Source organism: Aptenodytes patagonicus, chromosome 1, assembly GCF_965638725.1.
Source record: "Aptenodytes patagonicus chromosome 1, bAptPat1.pri.cur, whole genome shotgun sequence".
In the NCBI taxonomy this organism is placed as follows: Eukaryota; Metazoa; Chordata; class Aves; order Sphenisciformes; family Spheniscidae; genus Aptenodytes; species Aptenodytes patagonicus.
This window is the reverse complement of record NC_134949.1, coordinates 178,182,011-178,199,566: the sequence shown is the minus strand read 5'-3', so window position 1 is coordinate 178,199,566 and position 17,556 is coordinate 178,182,011. Positions and strand designations below refer to the sequence as shown.

At 42.4% G+C, this 17,556-nt stretch overlaps 1 protein-coding gene across 4 annotated transcripts; it reads right to left on the bottom strand.

Moving 5' to 3' along the window:
- Positions 1–10,666: 10,666 nt before the first annotated feature.
- On the bottom strand, positions 10,667–17,228 carry SPRY2 (sprouty RTK signaling antagonist 2). 4 transcript variants are annotated; one of them, XM_076362272.1, is made up of 2 exons: positions 16,359–17,228; positions 10,667–12,442 (listed from the first exon to the last, which is right to left on the bottom strand). In XM_076362272.1, the coding sequence occupies exon 2, from the start codon at positions 12,389–12,391 to the stop codon at positions 11,450–11,452; it is 942 nt and encodes a 313-aa protein (XP_076218387.1). In that variant the 5' UTR covers positions 12,392–12,442; positions 16,359–17,228; the 3' UTR covers positions 10,667–11,449. The 4 variants fall into 4 exon arrangements, with proteins under 4 accessions (XP_076218387.1, XP_076218402.1, XP_076218412.1 ...); XM_076362287.1 differs by lacking the exon at positions 16,359–17,228 and adding an exon at positions 14,268–14,305; XM_076362297.1 differs by lacking the exon at positions 16,359–17,228 and adding an exon at positions 14,121–14,142.
- Between the last annotated feature and the right edge of the window lie 328 nt (positions 17,229–17,556).

Here is a 17,556-nt window from a genome sequence, read left to right as displayed (position 1 = left end):
AACAGCCCAGCCTGACAAACAAAAACCACATCATGCCAAAACGCGGGCTCCCGTATCAGCAGGGCTGTTGTAGTGGTTGGGCGGCCGTAAAGTCACAACTTTCCAGAGATGCTGGCTCTCTCATGTATCACAGCTACGTGAGCCTGCCCACAAACCTCCTTCCTGACCGCCCAAGGGCCCAGGTTTTTCCGTCTCTTTTTTTCATCTTGGGTTCGTCAACATCCCACCATCCCCATCTAGGAGGTATAGGAGCTCCCTTTTGTTTAATGTGAGCTGAACGCTCGGGGGCACTGAAGGGGTTAAGTGGAGGAAATTCTTGTCAACTTCAATAGAGAATCAGGCATTTTAAAGGATTTTCTGTAAGAACCCAGTATGTCTGACATCAGAGCCACAGCACATCACAGCGAAAGAGTAAAATTTTTACTTAAAGGGTTTTTTATACTTTCGGAGTGGAAAATATTCATATTGTGGTTTCGCACTAAAAATAAATTCTTCCATTCACAGCCAGCAACAGGTAGCTGAGGTTAGATCAAACCGCTAGCTTACTAATGACTATGAATTGCAGTATCTATAGAAATGACCAGAATTCAAGGCAGCCTCTAAAATAAGCCAGATGAATCATTCTTGAAAAATATTATTCACTCTGTAATAAATAGGCTCAGCATAAATGTTTGCCACACAAAGCATACTTTAAGTATTTTTTAAAAATTTAAAACACTGTTGCATGTAAATTGAAATGATCAGTTTTCTTCCTTTTGCAGGGGTTCTGCTTTTTTCATAACAAGTCTGGGAACACTCAAGTGATCCTGGGATCCTGAAGTTAAGTGACTGAATTGAAAGCATTCCTTTTGCGCAAGCATCTTGAACGTAATAAATAATAGCTCTTAAAGTATTATAAATAAGGAATCTGAACTGTCTTGAGTTATACTGAAAGCCATTGTTCAACAAAGATGCAGTAAGAAACAAAAGCTGATAAAATCTTTAGATTCTTATTCTACTGTGTAACACATTTTTTTTTGTAGTAAGTTACTAGGTCAGACGCTCTGCTAGTGCAAATCACCAGAACATCGCTACCATTAGTGGAGCCAGGTTGACTTACCCAACTTGAGAATATGGGCACCAGTTAAATTATTAAAAAAAACCCCAACAAAATCACAAAAAACCCCCACAGTGACAGCAACCGCTGTCCTGCAATGCTGTTACATAGTTTTCTACAGGGGTATATTTTCATATTTCATATCCCATGTTATCTCATTAAGGGAAGGGGGTCATCTACGCCAGCAGAACTGGCAGACCCTAAGAGACCTGAAGGAGGCTAGGACCATTAGGAAAGAAAGACCAAACCAAACAAACAATGGAAAAAAATCACCACCAGCAACAAAAAATACCCACCCCACCAAGGAAGCAAACACCAAAACAGCAAAAACCTTTCACTTCAACATTTTTTTTTTGGTCTCTGTTGTTTCCTTGTCCCAGAAACATCTCCGAAATGGGTACCAAGGATGGCAGTATTTTATTACCATGCATGCTGTAGCCTGACTTCATCAGAAAAAAAACCAAAACCCCAACAAAAAAACCACAGATGAAAAACAATACCTTTCATGCCGTCAACATGAGATGTCTAAATCACGTGGACAATTCAGGTTTAAGTCACTAAATTTAGAAATTAACGCTCTTTGTGTCTACTTAGTGTCTGTACTACTGTGGGACTGAATCTCTCAGCAAAGCCAAACCAACAGTCATTATTTCATGGCCCTTGCTGCACATGGCCATTGCTACTACAGCCCTCGTGTACCTAGACAGGATTTTTTTTTTTCTTTTCCCCCCTGAAAACCAGGATATAACTTACTTATAACCCAATCATTTTATTTGTAGCACAGTTGCAGCCATAGAGGGAAATTGGTAAACCAATTGTGCCTATCCAAAAAAACCCGTTAATCTACTGGGTTCTTCTGCTTTTCTGCATACCTTAAAAATTTTCAACATTTAAAAAGCTCCTATACTTTTAAAGAATATTTAAAAGATTTGGCATCATCAAGATATGCACATATTTGGTTTATATAACCACATCACTTTTGTGCACTCGTCCTCCCTTTTACCACTCACCCTCTGATGATGTCTTCTCCCAAAGTAGTTTATAAATTGTAAGGGACTGGGAATCTGCCTTTCTGTGCATTTGCATGAGAGCTTATATCAGTGCTGTTCAGTGATTGATAAAGCCTTTGAAAGTTGCCATACTATGTATGATTAGCAATAAGACAACTAGCATCTTCATCACTCATTTCTCACTGAAAGTACAGAGTGGAGAAAAGCTGTTCTGTTTACTGGACCAACATACCACACCTGGGAGACTTACAAAGTACAGAGTACAGGGCAGATGCACTCCACTCTGCAGATGTATTCTCTCAGGGGTGGGGGAAAGGAGTGCCTTTCATGGTCTCATTTGGAAACTAGGGGAGAATGTTACAGCAAAAGCTGCTACTCTGAAAGAAGAATATTAGTAACAGTGAAACACAGTAACAGGAAGTAGTTTCTTTCCTTCCATTCCTCATTTCCCCTAAAGAAGATACAATTTTGATGTGCATATATATACAGGAGCTATAATGTGCAATACAGAAATTTAACTGTGAAAATATTTTGCCCATCTTAATGGGCATCTTAGATCAAAGCAATGCTAGTGCGCATAGACACTTCTGTCTAAGAGTAGCTCATTGTAGTTTACTTTAAGCATGCTTCCACTCATTTAACTTCAGGTAGTGCTTACAGCTGATTTAGTAATACTGTCACAAAACACTGTGCAGATACTCTTAGTATGAATGAGCCTATGCCAATTAACCAGACTGTCAGCTAAACCAAATTAATACTCTCCCTAGACTTTTTCGCAACAGCTGAGCTAAACTGAATTCAGTCAAACTGTTGCAGCTTCAGTATACAAGAAAGGTTTGATAACAGTAAGCTGAAATAAAGAGAGAAGAGTCTACGCACAAGCTTGTACCGGCACTAGTCTGTCAGTAAAAAGCCTAACAAGAATCTGCAGCACCATTAATGGAATTAACCCCCAAAACAGAATCCCTCAGCAAAATCTTAAAGATTGGTGCCTAAAGGAAGCAACTGCATATACACTACAGCAGTGGTGGGAATAAACTATCTCAGTCATAGAGTAAGTTAAGTAGGATCAGAACGAAGGTTAAAATCCTAAAGTAAGGTAGCTATTTCTTGATTCAAAAGTGTGTCTCATGCAATTACAAACTTTTTTTATTCCCCTAGGCAGCTGGGATTTTCCCAGGATACCCATTCAAGTGTATGTTCAATCAGTACATATTCAGGAATTCACCTCTTGCCTATACAAAGTTTCAAGGAGGTCAAGGAGAATTTTGTCATTGCCTCCAGTGAGGCCAGGCATTTCACCCACCAATCTTGCAGCTGAAGTGAGGTCTTTGGATAAAAACTATGTGAAATGTAAACAGCACAAATCCTGGCCACATTTAATAAACCGAACAGGATGTCTCTCCATCTAATACTTCGCTTAGCTTAATTTATCAACTTTAAAAAAAAAAATAGTTGACATTGTTCCATTTTTCTAAAGCAGAGATTTTAAGGGGTGAATTATGACAGTCCTTTTCTGTCCAGCCACATCCCTCAGACTGCGTGTATATAGAAATATATTTTTCATACACTTAAAATACTTCAGTGAGATCCATTCTCTCAGATGCCAAGCTCAAGTGCAATACTTTACACACCGGTTTTTCTCTATGAAAGCCTGCAAAATCACTCAGCAATCACAAGGTTCCATAAGCCACCCACTCTATAACCTGGGGGCTAAGGGAGCACAGGGCTGAAAGGAAAAAAGAGAGAACACCTTCCGTATCTTGTGGAAAGATGAGGTTATAGTGATTATCACAGGAGGAAACTATTTTTTGTGACTGTTTTCTTCAAGATGTATGTAACTTCCAAAAGTAAGGTATACCATCTTAATTCATTCTTAAAAACTAAGTAAGTGCTGTGACATATGAAAGCTTGCTCGTTAATGAAAGATAAAGATAGGAAAAAAGTCTGTTTTTATGACTTGTCAGTACTTACTTAAGGAATAATTTTGTAGAAAGAAAAAATGCCATTCCCCAAATCAAACAAAAAATTACAGATTCAGGTTTGATACAAAATATCAAAATATAATTTTAGGTAGGTACTCTACTTTGGAGCAAGAGCCCCTATCACCTAAGCTTTGCAAAATTCTAACAAGTTACATTGCCAACTGCCTTACTCCTTTGACAAAAACTGAAATATGTTGCTTCTGTGCAATTAAGTTACTACTTGGGGATTAGATTGTGTCATCCAAACTCATGAAGATGTCTGTCTTTGTGAGTGCATTTCCCTTGAGATGAGATTTGTGGGAGGGATCTCCTTCCTCCTGGACTGCAAATAAACGTGCCCAAGAATGTTCCTGGGCGCCATGTTCCAGCTGGCCCTGAAAGGACAGTGTCCATGCTGGGCAACTCCTTTAACCTCTAAAAGAGGGGAGCTGCTGGCAAGCTGACTTTTGGGAACGGCCCCGGAACATTTTAGCTCCTGAAATGTACTGGGGAATAACTTGGGAGAGTCACTTTTTGGCACATGCTTAACTCACACCAGGGAAAGTCTTAACGTTTCACTAGCGTGGGCAATTGCAATCCATTGTCCAGGAACATTTCCACCTACTCTCTGATTTACTAGTACAGAGGTGGCCAGGGACACTGTCGCGCACTTTCAGACTCTGTACTGTGATTGTATGCATGCAGGAGAGAACAGTTCAAGCACAGTCCTGATGTAAAGTTCACTTTTTATACCATTACCCCCCTGCCCATACATATTTCAGAATAACTTACACAGTCTTTTTCTTCTACTTGAGACGAAGGGGACCTAGGAATGCCTTCCTCCCCAAGAACAGTATTGAGAGTAGTAGGCAGTGTGCAGTTAAGATAGCCTTCACATGTAGCTGCAATATTATGGGATCCTCATGCACTGGTTTTAAAGTATGAACACAGTGTTTCTCCAACAAAAAAAGTCACTGAGGGATAAAAACATATACACAATAAACGTCTGCATAATCTCCATTTGCAGAGCAGCAGGGGTAGAAGACAGTAAACCTACTGCTAAAAGGTACATTGCGTTCAACGAGTTTTGCAAGAAGGCATCGACGCTCCTGCTTTTCTTTACTACTCAATGCAGCTGCAGTTAGGTAAGTTCCCAAAGTGCATTCTTGGTCCCTTAACTGCTCTACTTACATACTTCATAGTGCCAAATACATCAGGAAAAAAAAAATCATAAAACTAACACTCCATTAAATTATCACTCTGCCTACAATAACTAAACAAAATGCATAAACAAAATGATCCAAAGCAAACAAAACAATTTCAGAATTTTTTCCTCTTTGCAATAGTTTATGCAAGAGAAATGAGAAGGAAGAATAACTTTGTTCACTTTGTGCATTTGACAGCATTTGTGGTACACCAACTTTTACATGTGTCTTACATGATAACAAGAAATAACATCAATCCTTTAAGAAAATCAGTAACTGGTAAAAACTGCACTACAGTGGAAGCTGACAAAGGTCTAAATTGATTTTTAGACCTAATGTGGAACTGTCTGTCTCTAATTAAAGTAACAGGTTTAAGTATAAACAATTAGTGCATTTTACTTACAGTGTAACTAATTTTGAAACATGGGTTGCTATAGCCCTGATGTTTGACTTAATTTCTGAAGATGACAATGTTAAGTTTGGATGGTCATTTAGAAATTTTCCATTTTGGTGTGTTTTTTGAGACACACTGAAAGAGCATCAAGATATTCTTTTGTCAGTAATCATATTGACAACCGCGTGATTTATGATTGGCTCATATACGCTGCTTCTTGATCAAAATAAAATTAGGGTGAAAAAAAAAAAATTAAAAACCCCACTTTGTTTAAGGTGCTCTCTATGTCCGTAAGTTGGTGATTCATCCTTGTACACCCTTGTGTACTGGCTCAGACTCTCCAAGTTAAACTTGTGCCTGCAACATCTGATTTGCATCAAGTGCCTTCTCTTGTAACATATCTCAGGTGCACTGAGTGGTTTTGTAATTATACAGCAGGCTTTCGGGAAAGCAGAGCTACACTGATTATACAGTTTCTTACATTTTTAAAACAGATTATCTCCCTTGGAAAGATGGTTTTAAAATGTAACTTAAACTCCTAAGTATTAAAATATCCATAAATAATCATATATAATAGTAGGCTACATTGTCAAAGCTTCTGATTATCGGTAACTTCTACTGAAATGGGAACCGATCCATTTTAGTCTAAAAGTTTGAACATTTTAGCCATAAGCTTCTCTAATCAGCATGCAAGATTTGAGTCAGAGCGAAAAAAAAAAAGTTTCCTACAGCACAGGCAAAGAGAAACTTCAGATATATAGTACAACATCTGTTGCCTTTTCCCAAGGTTGAAAACACTGAACTCCCACCCTGTTTCAAGCGAAATCGTTGCTACTCATGCCCGAAGGTAACTGCCTCAGCTCTCTTCCGAACAATCCCTGTGACAGAGGAACAGCAGATTATGATTTTATAGCAGTAAGTCCTTGGTCTCTGTCATCTGAAAAACAGCGCCAATAGGTTAAAACAAAGGGGAACTCTTTAAAGACACATAAAGCCTTCTCGAGTAATAAAAATCACGCTAAAGAAATGAAAATAAGGTGTTTTCTGGAACCGTGGATTTCAATGTCACATGAATGGAATAACACTTTATATCTCTCTAAAATGCAGGATATGTACGGCAAGGTAATCATTTTTCCCACCTTGTTTTAAACTTTCAGAGACAGAGAATACTAATGAGAAAAGCATGTTTCATACCTCCTCTTTCACTTTTTGTCATAGTAAGTGGCAGTAAACCTTCATGTATTATGGCTAGGAAAGGTCAAGTGGAAGGACAGGGACCAGAAAGAAGAAATATGAAGAGAAATAAATGACTACCACATAGGGGGTCTCCTCAGATTGAAACAGTATTTTTGAAAGAAAAAAGTACTATATATATGCACTATATAGATGCACATAGTTTCCATGTCCAACTGTCCTGATTTCAATGAGACATCAATTTTTATTTCTAGATTTCCAGTTTAAAATCAGATTGTGTAAACAGGAACAAAACTGAGTATTTTAATTGGTAAGGATTTGTTGTGCTTTGTCACAATGTAGTCTACCTGCAACCCCAACCTGTAATTGATTTATTTAAGATGAGCCAATACATTGCTGACATTTTCAGTAAGAAACCTATCCAATACTATTCATACAGACGTTACTCAATCAAGCGTGCTCTCATATTCAGCCAATTTCTTTCTGGGTCTCTGCTCCAGTGACTGATTTAGAAATTAGTCTCAGCAAATGAAATCATTATTACTCGCTGTACCTGCACCCATCTAGGAACATCCGAGACAAGACAGACTGTTCAAATCCATCCTCCCCAACAGTTGATTCCTAAAAATAACCAAATGTTCTACTGCAGTACAGAAATGTGTTCTATTCTCTCCCTGCCATTTAAGAATAAGCCGTAAGATTTCACTCATCACAAAAATGAACTATTTTATATTTTGCCAAAATTGAAAAAGGTAATACAGCTAATAATGTACATTTAAGGAAAAAAAAAGGGGCAAGTTATGCATGGTGCATAAGTGATCAGTACTTTGCTACTGGCAAGTCACTTCCACCTCACACATGCTGAGTGTTTTGTAAGAAAGTGTAAAAAAGCTGTTGTGTTAATCATCACGACCGCTTAACTACTGCACTGCCTCATTTGGAGAATTTTGGCTTTTGAGACTGATTTGGTAACTCAATTGAATATGTAAATACTCACCTGAATATGATCTCAAATCCTTTAAGAACACATTTTATTTCCATCTAAAGTACTATACCTTTTTATTCTCCACTTGAATCCACGTTTCTTCTGCTTTTACTGCTATGATCACTATCTCAAAAAAGAAATTATAATCAAGCCTCAAACCATTAAAAAGCAAAATAAAAATTTGCTTGATGATATTAATAGACCCATTTCTAAGTTACTGTACAAGCAAATTTGATGTATTTATTCGTAGCTCACATCATATGGAAAAATAATTTGAAAAAAGCTATTTATTTCCATTGTTACTATAGTCAACTGTCAGCCCAATCCTGCAGGTCTCTTAACTTCAAGCAAACCTTACAGTGACATCAGAATTTATAGGAGGTTAACAGATCAAAACACTAAAGCAACACCACAACAAATGGAGCAATAATAAGGCTTTTCCCCTCTCTCATGGCTTAACAGCTGCCTAAAATCAAAGTCCTATATAGCGTATACCTGGCATGACTTTCACGGTTATCCTCAAAACCTGTATATGGAAAATTTTCCTTTCTTGGACCTCCACTTCCCTATCTCAAAGGACAAAGTAGGCATGCTTTAATAACATTATCTCAATCCACTTGAAAAGCCCTCTTAATTCTTATTAAAACAATCTAATCTGTTTGAAGCAAGGTTTTTGTTTTATTTAGAATAGTAAACCTTATCTAATTAAGCGTAATATTAGGATGTTAACTAACATACACAAGCCAATTTTTTAAGAGTCCACTGTACACACACGCTAATTCATACTAACCGAAGCCTAGACCCCAGCAGCGTAGTTAGCCCGACAGGCAGTGCCTAATGCCATCCTCCCGTACGTCCGTGTTCCCAAGTGTCGTACATGCAAACCGACTCACTGGTAGTGGGCTTACCTGGGGTGGGAGGGATCCACTGTTTATCCTCATTAGGAACCAAGTGGAAGGTGACAACCGGTGTTTAATGTTAAGACCAGCTTCAAGAAAATGGTTTTCCTTTTCCCTTAGACCCTATCTAGGTAGCCAAAGCATTTGCTACAGTGCAAAACAAAACAAACACACAATTTTAGTATTGGACTTTATCTAGTAGGACTTAAGAGTTGCACCCTCCCTAACAGCTACACTGCTCAGCCATACTGCAGTTTTCCAGTTTCACCTTCAGCTTTCCTTAGAGATATCTTCCCTGACTGAAACATAGATCACTGAAAAGACAGGACACACCTTCAGTATTGTCAAGTTCATTGATACAGTGAAAAGACTGGATTTACTGTCTACTGACATCAGTGGGGCTTTGGGTTTCCAAAATATAGCCTAAAGGTCAAAGATTCCCCCAATAAATGGACTATTTGATTTTTCCCATGTTTGTTTTCAGTCAGCAAGACTAAGCCAGGACAGTTTAGGCATAAGCACCTAATCTAATTCAAGAATTATATTCAGTGAATGGAAACACATGATGGTTACCAACCCTTTCAAGAACAAAGTTTCTAAAAAAAATAATAAAAATCTGTTTATCAGCAGCCAAGTACAATCTCACATATATGCCCCAACACTCGGTCACAATATACTGATGCGCTTTAAATATGGACAAATTACTCATGTAACATAAGCCACCTTCTTCCTGGCAAATTCCACTCAGAAGGCTAAATATATAGTGCTCATCTTTGTACACCAAAGCATCCAGCCAGCTGGTGCAGAAAGGAAAGAAAACCAGCTTACATTTTTCACCAGAGAGGTAAGGAAAAAAAAACAGAGAGAGAGAACAAGGCCCATGTATCAGCTATTTTTGTTTTGCAAACTAGTCAGGACTTGCACTTTTTAATTTCACTTGATGGTTGATAACCAATACACACAAACACACGGTGTAAGATTTTTGAGTACTACAGACTTATGTAAAATAGCCCAAACACCAGATCACAGATGAAAATTAAGGGGCAAAAAGATGTAACATTTACTCAATGCTCTGGTTTTCAACTTTTAGTGAGTTCTTAATTTATTAGTTATAACTTGTTTTTGTTGGAGAGGGTTCAGAAAAGGCTGTGAGATTTTTCTAAGCGTCAGCTTAAAAATACTTACAACTATTTCTTAAATGCCAGCTTAAGAAATGTATAAATAAAATTCAACATTAAGACCTCTAAACTTGGAGAGACATGCTCAGAACAGGAAATGATAGTTTGTTAATAAAGAAAGGTAAATCATTCTCTAGGCTTCCGGTGGGAAACTTGGCAGCGAAAGGATTTTGACCTCAGTGGAAGGTAACTGCCACAAATGACAAATCAAGCAACTTTCTTCTTACAAGTGAGGCAAATGTTTGACATAAGGCTGGACTGCATTCAGATCTATCATTCCCTGTGGCATATTCTTCTACTTTTAACAAATAATCCTGCAAGCTTTTTGCACTGACCGTATTAATTTTCTTTTTTTCCTCTCTCTCTCTCTCTGAGTAAAGCCATGCAAGCCTAACATTTTTTGTGAATGATTACTTATTTCCTATTTGAAGCACAAAAGCTCATCACTAGAATAGGTCAAGCTTTCAGTGCCTATTAGTCCTGGTCTGGAATGAATTAATGCATTTTCCTATGTTCATTTTACTTTTCTGTTGTAGGACATTGGTGCAAAGGAAGGAAGCAAAAATGCTGCATTATTTTCAGGTGAAGTAGTAAACAATAACAAAAAATACACTTAAAAATTCTATTTTCATTTTCGTACTGGACTCACTGTGACTATATCACTTTGAAGTTTGCAATTAGAAGTACCAGTTTTCCCAACTCAGAACAATAAATGGCAGGAAAAAATGACAAGTAGCCCAGTTTAATTTCAAACGTTAATATATTTTCTATTTTATAGTGAACATATGCATCATTCACCCCTTATTTGCAGCAACTATGACGTCCTCATAAAAAGGGGTGACATTTGTAAGATGCCTCTTAAAATAAATATTTCTTTTTATAAAATAATAAAACTTCAAATAAATATTCTTTACACTAAACAATATGTTGAAAAAATTAGAAAATAAAGGCTGAATTTTACTGTAACTGTACAATATACATGAAGTCCAAAGGGAAATCAGAGTCTTGTAGTAGGTTTCCGTAAGACAAAATACAATCTAAAAACATACTGATTGATTCACATTCTTCCGAATGTACAACATATTAGTATAATATTTTGTGACTGTGCCATGTCTTATGACACCACTTATTTTTCACAGTTGAAAATATTATTGTATATACAAAAATATAGCACATTATCTCTGGCAGAAAACAATGAAAAAAAGGAGTCATTTGCTAATTTACAAATTTTGCAAGTACTATTCACAAACAATAGAGTTGCCTAGGGAGTGTCTGTGTTGCTTTAGCTTATGCAATATGTGGGTCACAATGTACTGCATCCCATTTTTTTTTTTCTGTATCCCACTAGCTGGATTCTAACAAGCGTATCAGTTAAGATGGCACACACAGAGAAAAGCATTTCACTGCAAATGGCAAGGTATATCCCCAACCCTTCTACTACAGTGCCAAGACCATAGCTGCTTAGTTGGTTGCATATGTACGTTAAAAGAATCCTTGTTACTTTAGTATTTCTGACTAGTGATGCTATGTTGGCTTTTCAAAGTTCCTGGGGGGGACGCTGGGAACTTTGCAGCAAACGGTGTTGGAGTGTTTACAGCGGCACCCAGGCCGATTTACCCGGTCGTAACAGCCCTGGCACAACTTAAGGCAACCCTTGGCTGGTAGGTAACACCACAAGCAAGGCAGAAAGAGGGACACCACACCCATGGCGGACCATCTAGTGCAGCAATGCGACTGACTGCAGGAGCAGGGGTTGTCAGCACAGTTGTCCTCGTCATCATTAGAGCAGTGATAGAAGAGGCCCTTCACGCAGCAAACGCAAGTCCCGTAATCGACCACGTTCTGGGCTGAGCAAAGACACTGCTTGTCACAGATCCAACACGATGGGAGGGTCCTCGGATAAGTGCACTCCTTACACTTACACTTTCCACAGTCCTCGCACCTGTAGCTGTGCGCTCCCAAGTCTTCTTTGCTCAGCGGCTTCAGCTCACTTGACTTGAGCTCAGACTTGGGCTGCATTCGGACTATCCCATCGGCAACTGGCCCTGAAGATGACCCTAGAAGTCTTTGTTCGGATGAATTACTGCTCGTACTTGTCCTTGTACTGCTCCGCGAACCTGTGCTGACCGTGCTGATGGATCGGGACAGAGGTGCCCGAGGAGAGGCGTGCGTTTGCGTGTGCTGAATCCGGCTAAAATGACGATGCTCGGGCAAGCCATGGGGCCTTTCATTTTTGGGTTGGGTTGCTAGCCGAGGAGCGGACTTGACCCCTGGCCGTGGAGCCACCGTAGGTCCCTCCGTGTACTCATTCGTGTTTCGGATGGCTCTGATCTGGTCCAGCGACAAGACGTGAACCTGCTGCGTCAGGACATCCCGCAGGTCAGGCTCCCCGTGCGGTCTCCCACTGTCACGCCGAGCCTGTAGCAAGGCCTGCGACCCGCTGCTGTGCTGAGCTCTCGTCTCCATCAGTGCCCGGAAGCGTGCTCACCCCGGCAGGCTTAGAACACATCTGAAATCCTGGAGCAACAAAGAGAGGATTCACTATTGCAACACATCTCATGCTCTCTCCAGCAGCCTTTCAAGCCCGCAGGATCCCACAGCACCGCACACAATCAAGTAATGCATCAGCCATTAAAAAAGGAGTCACATCTGGGGCGGAGCGCGGGCGCCGTTCAGCTGAATGCACTTCCCTTGGCCTGTCCTGCCTACTCCTGTGGAGAGCTTAAAGGGATTCTGTTCTAGGTCCATGCATCTTAACTTGTGGATTCTGTTCTAGGTCCACGCATCTTAACTTGTGGCTCTAGAAAGTCTAGGTATTGCGCCTGCTAACTAAGCCTTCCCAGGCCACCTTCTGGTTAGACCATGGCCTTTAAAGTGATTACATTTCAGCCACTTGAAGTGGCTCTTCTTTTCACATCAGGCTACTGAAAAACTTTTATTAAAAAAAAAAAAAAGCCTTCAAGTATTTAGCAAGTGTAATGTGACCTGCTGATGACAGACGTATAATTCTCCAATTTTGTTTAAAACTGGATAATATTTTGGTAGGCTAGTCTCTTTACACATTAAACTTTACATGATGTAAATAGGAAATTTTAGTTTAATACCAATGGTCCCAAGAAAAACACTAAATAGCAATAAAATGTTTGAGGTTAGACATTAAATGAGTTAGTGCTACCAAAAACTTCAACAGCACAAGTAAAAATATCTCTCTCCAGTATTTTAGTGTGTGTCATACTTGTGTACACCACTGTGATTGTTATTTTAAGGCTCAATACTACAAAAGCAACGCTACCACACTTTTATTTTTTTAAATGTGTAAAAAATTCCATAGACTACATTTCAAATTGTAAATATTACCAAGAGTGGCTTGTGGGACAGAGGCATGCATAATATAATCAAACAATGCCGGCATCCAAGAAGTCTACTCGATTGCAAATATGACTTTAAAGGATCATTAACTACAAAGTAGAAATGCAGACCTAAGAATTTAAATGGAAACCCAGTAAAAGACCCAGAAGATGCAAACTTGTAAATAACTAACTTCGACACTCAGATACGCAAAAGTTTCAAGTACTGCCCTCTAAATTAGTTAATATTTGTTTTGCCTTTATCATATCTTAAAGTGGTTCCAAAATCCAATTACCTATACAAAAATCCAGAACAATATTTTACAATTAAAACCCAAGCAGGAACCAAGCTTCTTACAAGGACCACACAATGTCTTCAATTATACCTAGAAAGAGCACCATAGTGTTACTCTGTACACATCAGTTACCAACAATAATACTATACCACAGTATAATAAAATATAGCCAAACAGTTTAACAATGAGTATCTCAAGACACTGTCTTTATTCTAACAGCAGTGGAAAACATTTAACCTTTTAACTCCTGGCTCCCTCCCCTCAAGTGCTTTTTCTTTTTTAAAAAAGAAAAATCTAAGTTTTAAGAGTGACCACCTATTTTAAATATTGCCAAATCCTGGTTTTGGACACAGAGTGTATGTCATGGTGTGTGTCCCAACAAAAAAAAAAAAAAAAAAAAAAAAAAAAGTCTTACAAACTTATCTTGAAGCATTGCTTGTGTTTTCTTCAAATTAAAACCTTTGCCGTATAGAAAGTTTCAACCAACAGCCTAAGTAGACATTTCCTCATCTGAAACTATCTGGAGATAAAAAAGAACAGAAAATAAAATACCTTTCCCATCCTTGAGAGGAACTAGCAGCCCTATCTGCCCTCCACGGCCAGACTTCGGCCAGACTCCGCCAGCCGAGAAGATACGCGGAATCAAACCCTGCCTCTCCAGAAATGACAACCCAGGGCAAAAGCAAAGCTGACCCTGACCTGCAGGCGCTTAAGACGACACCGGTCTCGGTGGCAGAGCCCCCCTCAGACGCCAAGGTGGGAGCTGGCGGAGAAGCCTCCGCGCTCTGCCCCCCTCCCCTTTGCAGGCTCCATCCCGGCGCGGAGAGGGCGCGCAGCAGGTGGGAGGCGGCAGCCCCTCGCCCGCAGGAGCGCGGCCGCAGGCGCCGCCGGCAGCCCCGCAAGTGCAGACAACCTGGAGATAACCGGGAGACATCCTCCGGGCTGGGAGGTGGGAGGGGGCTGCTGCAGCCGCCTTATCAGGAAAGTCAAACCCATGTTTCCTTTTAACTCATCCCCCCTGCCCTCCCCCGAGAGATGCTAAAGAAGCCTTCCCCTCCCGGGTAATGCAAGGCGCCCTGCAGACGGTTTGAGACAACACCTCCGGGACAGTTGGGCAAAAGGCAGATTACCCCCTCTCGCCCTGCCATAAGCACCCATTCAGCTTCACAAAGCCAGCCGCTGGAAAAGCTCCTCTTATTTTACGCATATTCTGCAAATTGCCTGAACTTCAGTCCCCCCCCCTCCGCCCCAGCCCCAAGGGACCCAGAAGGCATTTTCAGCGGGACATCGGTCCGAGCCGGGCGATCCTCCTTCTTCTCCCCTTGATAGATCCGCTAACGGGGCAAGATGCAAACCTCCAGCACATTTATTTGCACACATACATTTGCCTGAAGATTCTTACGGGGAAGCACGTCTCTCCCTCCTCTGACCTAGCACTTCTCCCCTTTCCATCCACGAAGAGCAGAGAAGCAGCATTTGCCTTTTTGTGTGTGCATGTGTGATAACACGATTCCCCACTTCTAAAAGCCAAAGTCCACTCTCGCAGAGCTCAAGTGCCATGATTGCTAACTTTTCCTAGCTGGGATTGGCAAAAGGGCGAGCAAGGGGGCCGGGTTTCGCGTTCGGCACATTTGGGGAAGTTTAAAACGCAAGGGGCTTCTTGCGTGCTGTGGAAAAACCCCGTGTCTCGCTGGCTGGGAGAAGGCGAGCCTGAGGGGGAGAAGTCCTCTGCCCGTGAATTTCTGTTTTGTGTCCGGAGCCTGTGCAAGGCACCCCCACCCCCATCCCCACCGCACACACACCAACCACCTCCTCTTCTTTCAAAGTGCTTTGAAACCCCCATTAAGGGCCGAGTGTGTGATCAGACTATGGATTAGGGCAAAAGGGACTTTACCATCGGGGTGGGGCAAACTGACACACAAACAGCTTGCTGAAAACACCAGCAGCTTTTTTTCGGGGGGGGGGGGGGGGGGAAGGGGGCTTGTTACAAAGTAAACCCACCAAAGGAAAAAAAAAAAGGCAACAGCAAAAATTAAGGCTTTCCTTCCCTCCACACATACCCTCTGCATAGAATAACCTGGGGAAGAACTTTTTTCGTCTTATGGATCGAATTAATTTAATCACACGAGAAATAAATGTGTATACACACACACACACATATATTTATACCAGACGTGCACTCACTTCCGAATTGCACGGATCTCCCGACGCCACTACAGACGGGCGTAAATCACGCACTGAAAGGCGGGTTGCTCGCTCTCCCCCAAGACGGGGGGTCGAACAGCCCCGGCGCTCGCCAACCCCGCAGCGCCCTCCCTTCACCTCCCCCCGCAGCTTGTCGGAAACCCACGCGTGCCCGGCGAGGCAGGAGCGCGCAGGACCGCCAGTGCCCGGCTCCCCGCAGCAGGGAGAACACGCCGAAGTCGTCCCCCCCCCCGCCCCGCTCGCAGCCCCCGCAGGCATGCCTCCGCGCCCGCGCAGCCCTCCGCCCCCCGCGCAGCCTTCCGCCCCCCGCGCCCCCGAGGCACCCCGGCGGGGCGCAAACGCGGCGCAGCCCGCAAACCCCAGCGGAGCTCCCCCCCCCCCCCCCGCCTCCCCGGAGAGAAACCGCTCCGAAATCCCACCTCCGGGTCCTCTCTGGGAAAGGAAGGAGAGGGGAAGGGGGGAGAGGGAGAACCTGTACGAATGGAAAAGGGATCGGCCTCAAACATTTCCACGAGTTTTCTTGGAGCAACCAAGGGGGGGGATGTACTGAAAAGCTTGTTTTGCAAAGAAGGAAAAGGCTCTCACCGTGATCGCGGCGCTGCACCAAACCCCTCTCTCTCTTGTATTTTCTTCTTCCTGCGGTTTGCAAATAAATCCAGCCCTAAAGCAAAAAAAAATTCTTTTCCAAACTGCTTTAGTCCAACTTGCAAATTAGAGTAAGAATGATCACCATGTAAAAAAGTCCAGAGCAAAGCTAGGTCCCTCTCCCCAGATCGATTATAAATACGTGTGTGCGCGTATATACTATAATAATAATAATAATAAAAACACCTCTCCGGATCGGGGTGGGTTTTCTTTGCTCCTAAAAAGAAATCACTCAGTCTCTCACACACACTTTCCTTTTTTTCCTCAATGAACAGGAGGCCGAATCGCCAATACCAAGTCACTTTTTTGTTGTTGTTGCAAGTGATCAAGAGGAAGGGGAAAGCCAAAGAAAACAAAATAAAGTGGATCTAAAATAAAATCCCAAAGCTTTCTTCCACTGAGCTCCTCCAAAAAAGCAGCTTGTGCAATGTAGCCGTTCTGCTGAGAAGCTGCTTGCTGCAAGCTCCTCTCCCCTCTCTCCCTCTAGCTTTCTCGCTCCCTCTGCGAGCGTGTGTGTGTTGCAGGCAGCTCTGTGGTTTGCAATCGGGGGGGGGGGTGTTTTGGGAGCGCAGCGGATTTGTGGTGGTGGTTGTTGTTGTGTGTTTGGAGGAGGTGGAGGAGGAGGAGGAAGGTTTGCGATCTGAGCTGTAGGGGCTCGGCGTTTTTCTGCTCGCTCGCTCTCTCCCTCTCTCTCTTTTTCTTTCCGGAGGAGGTAGGGTGATCTCTCTGCAAAAGCAGCAGTAAATGGCGTCATGTGGATCTGAGGAGGAACAGAGCAGTTGTTGTCCCAGAGGATATATCGCATCCGGTCCCAGCTCATTGGCTCTGCGGGGCTACATTCACTGGCGCTCCCAGCGCCCTGCCAGCACTCCGAGCTGCGGGAGGCATTCAAAAGGGCAGCGCCGCCGCCGTGCCGGCCCCGGCCCCGGCCCCGGCGCTGCGCTGCCCTGCGCTCCCCTCCCCTCCCCTCCCCTCCCCTCCCCTCCCCTGCCCTGCCCTGCGCTGCCCTGCGCGGGGCGGCGGGGAGCCGGGGCGGCGGGGAGCCCCGCTCCCGGGGCCTCGCCGCAGCCTGTTTTCACAGGAGGCTCCTCCGTGCGCGGTCACACGACGCTTGGGGTTGCTTTTGTGCTCGTGTATT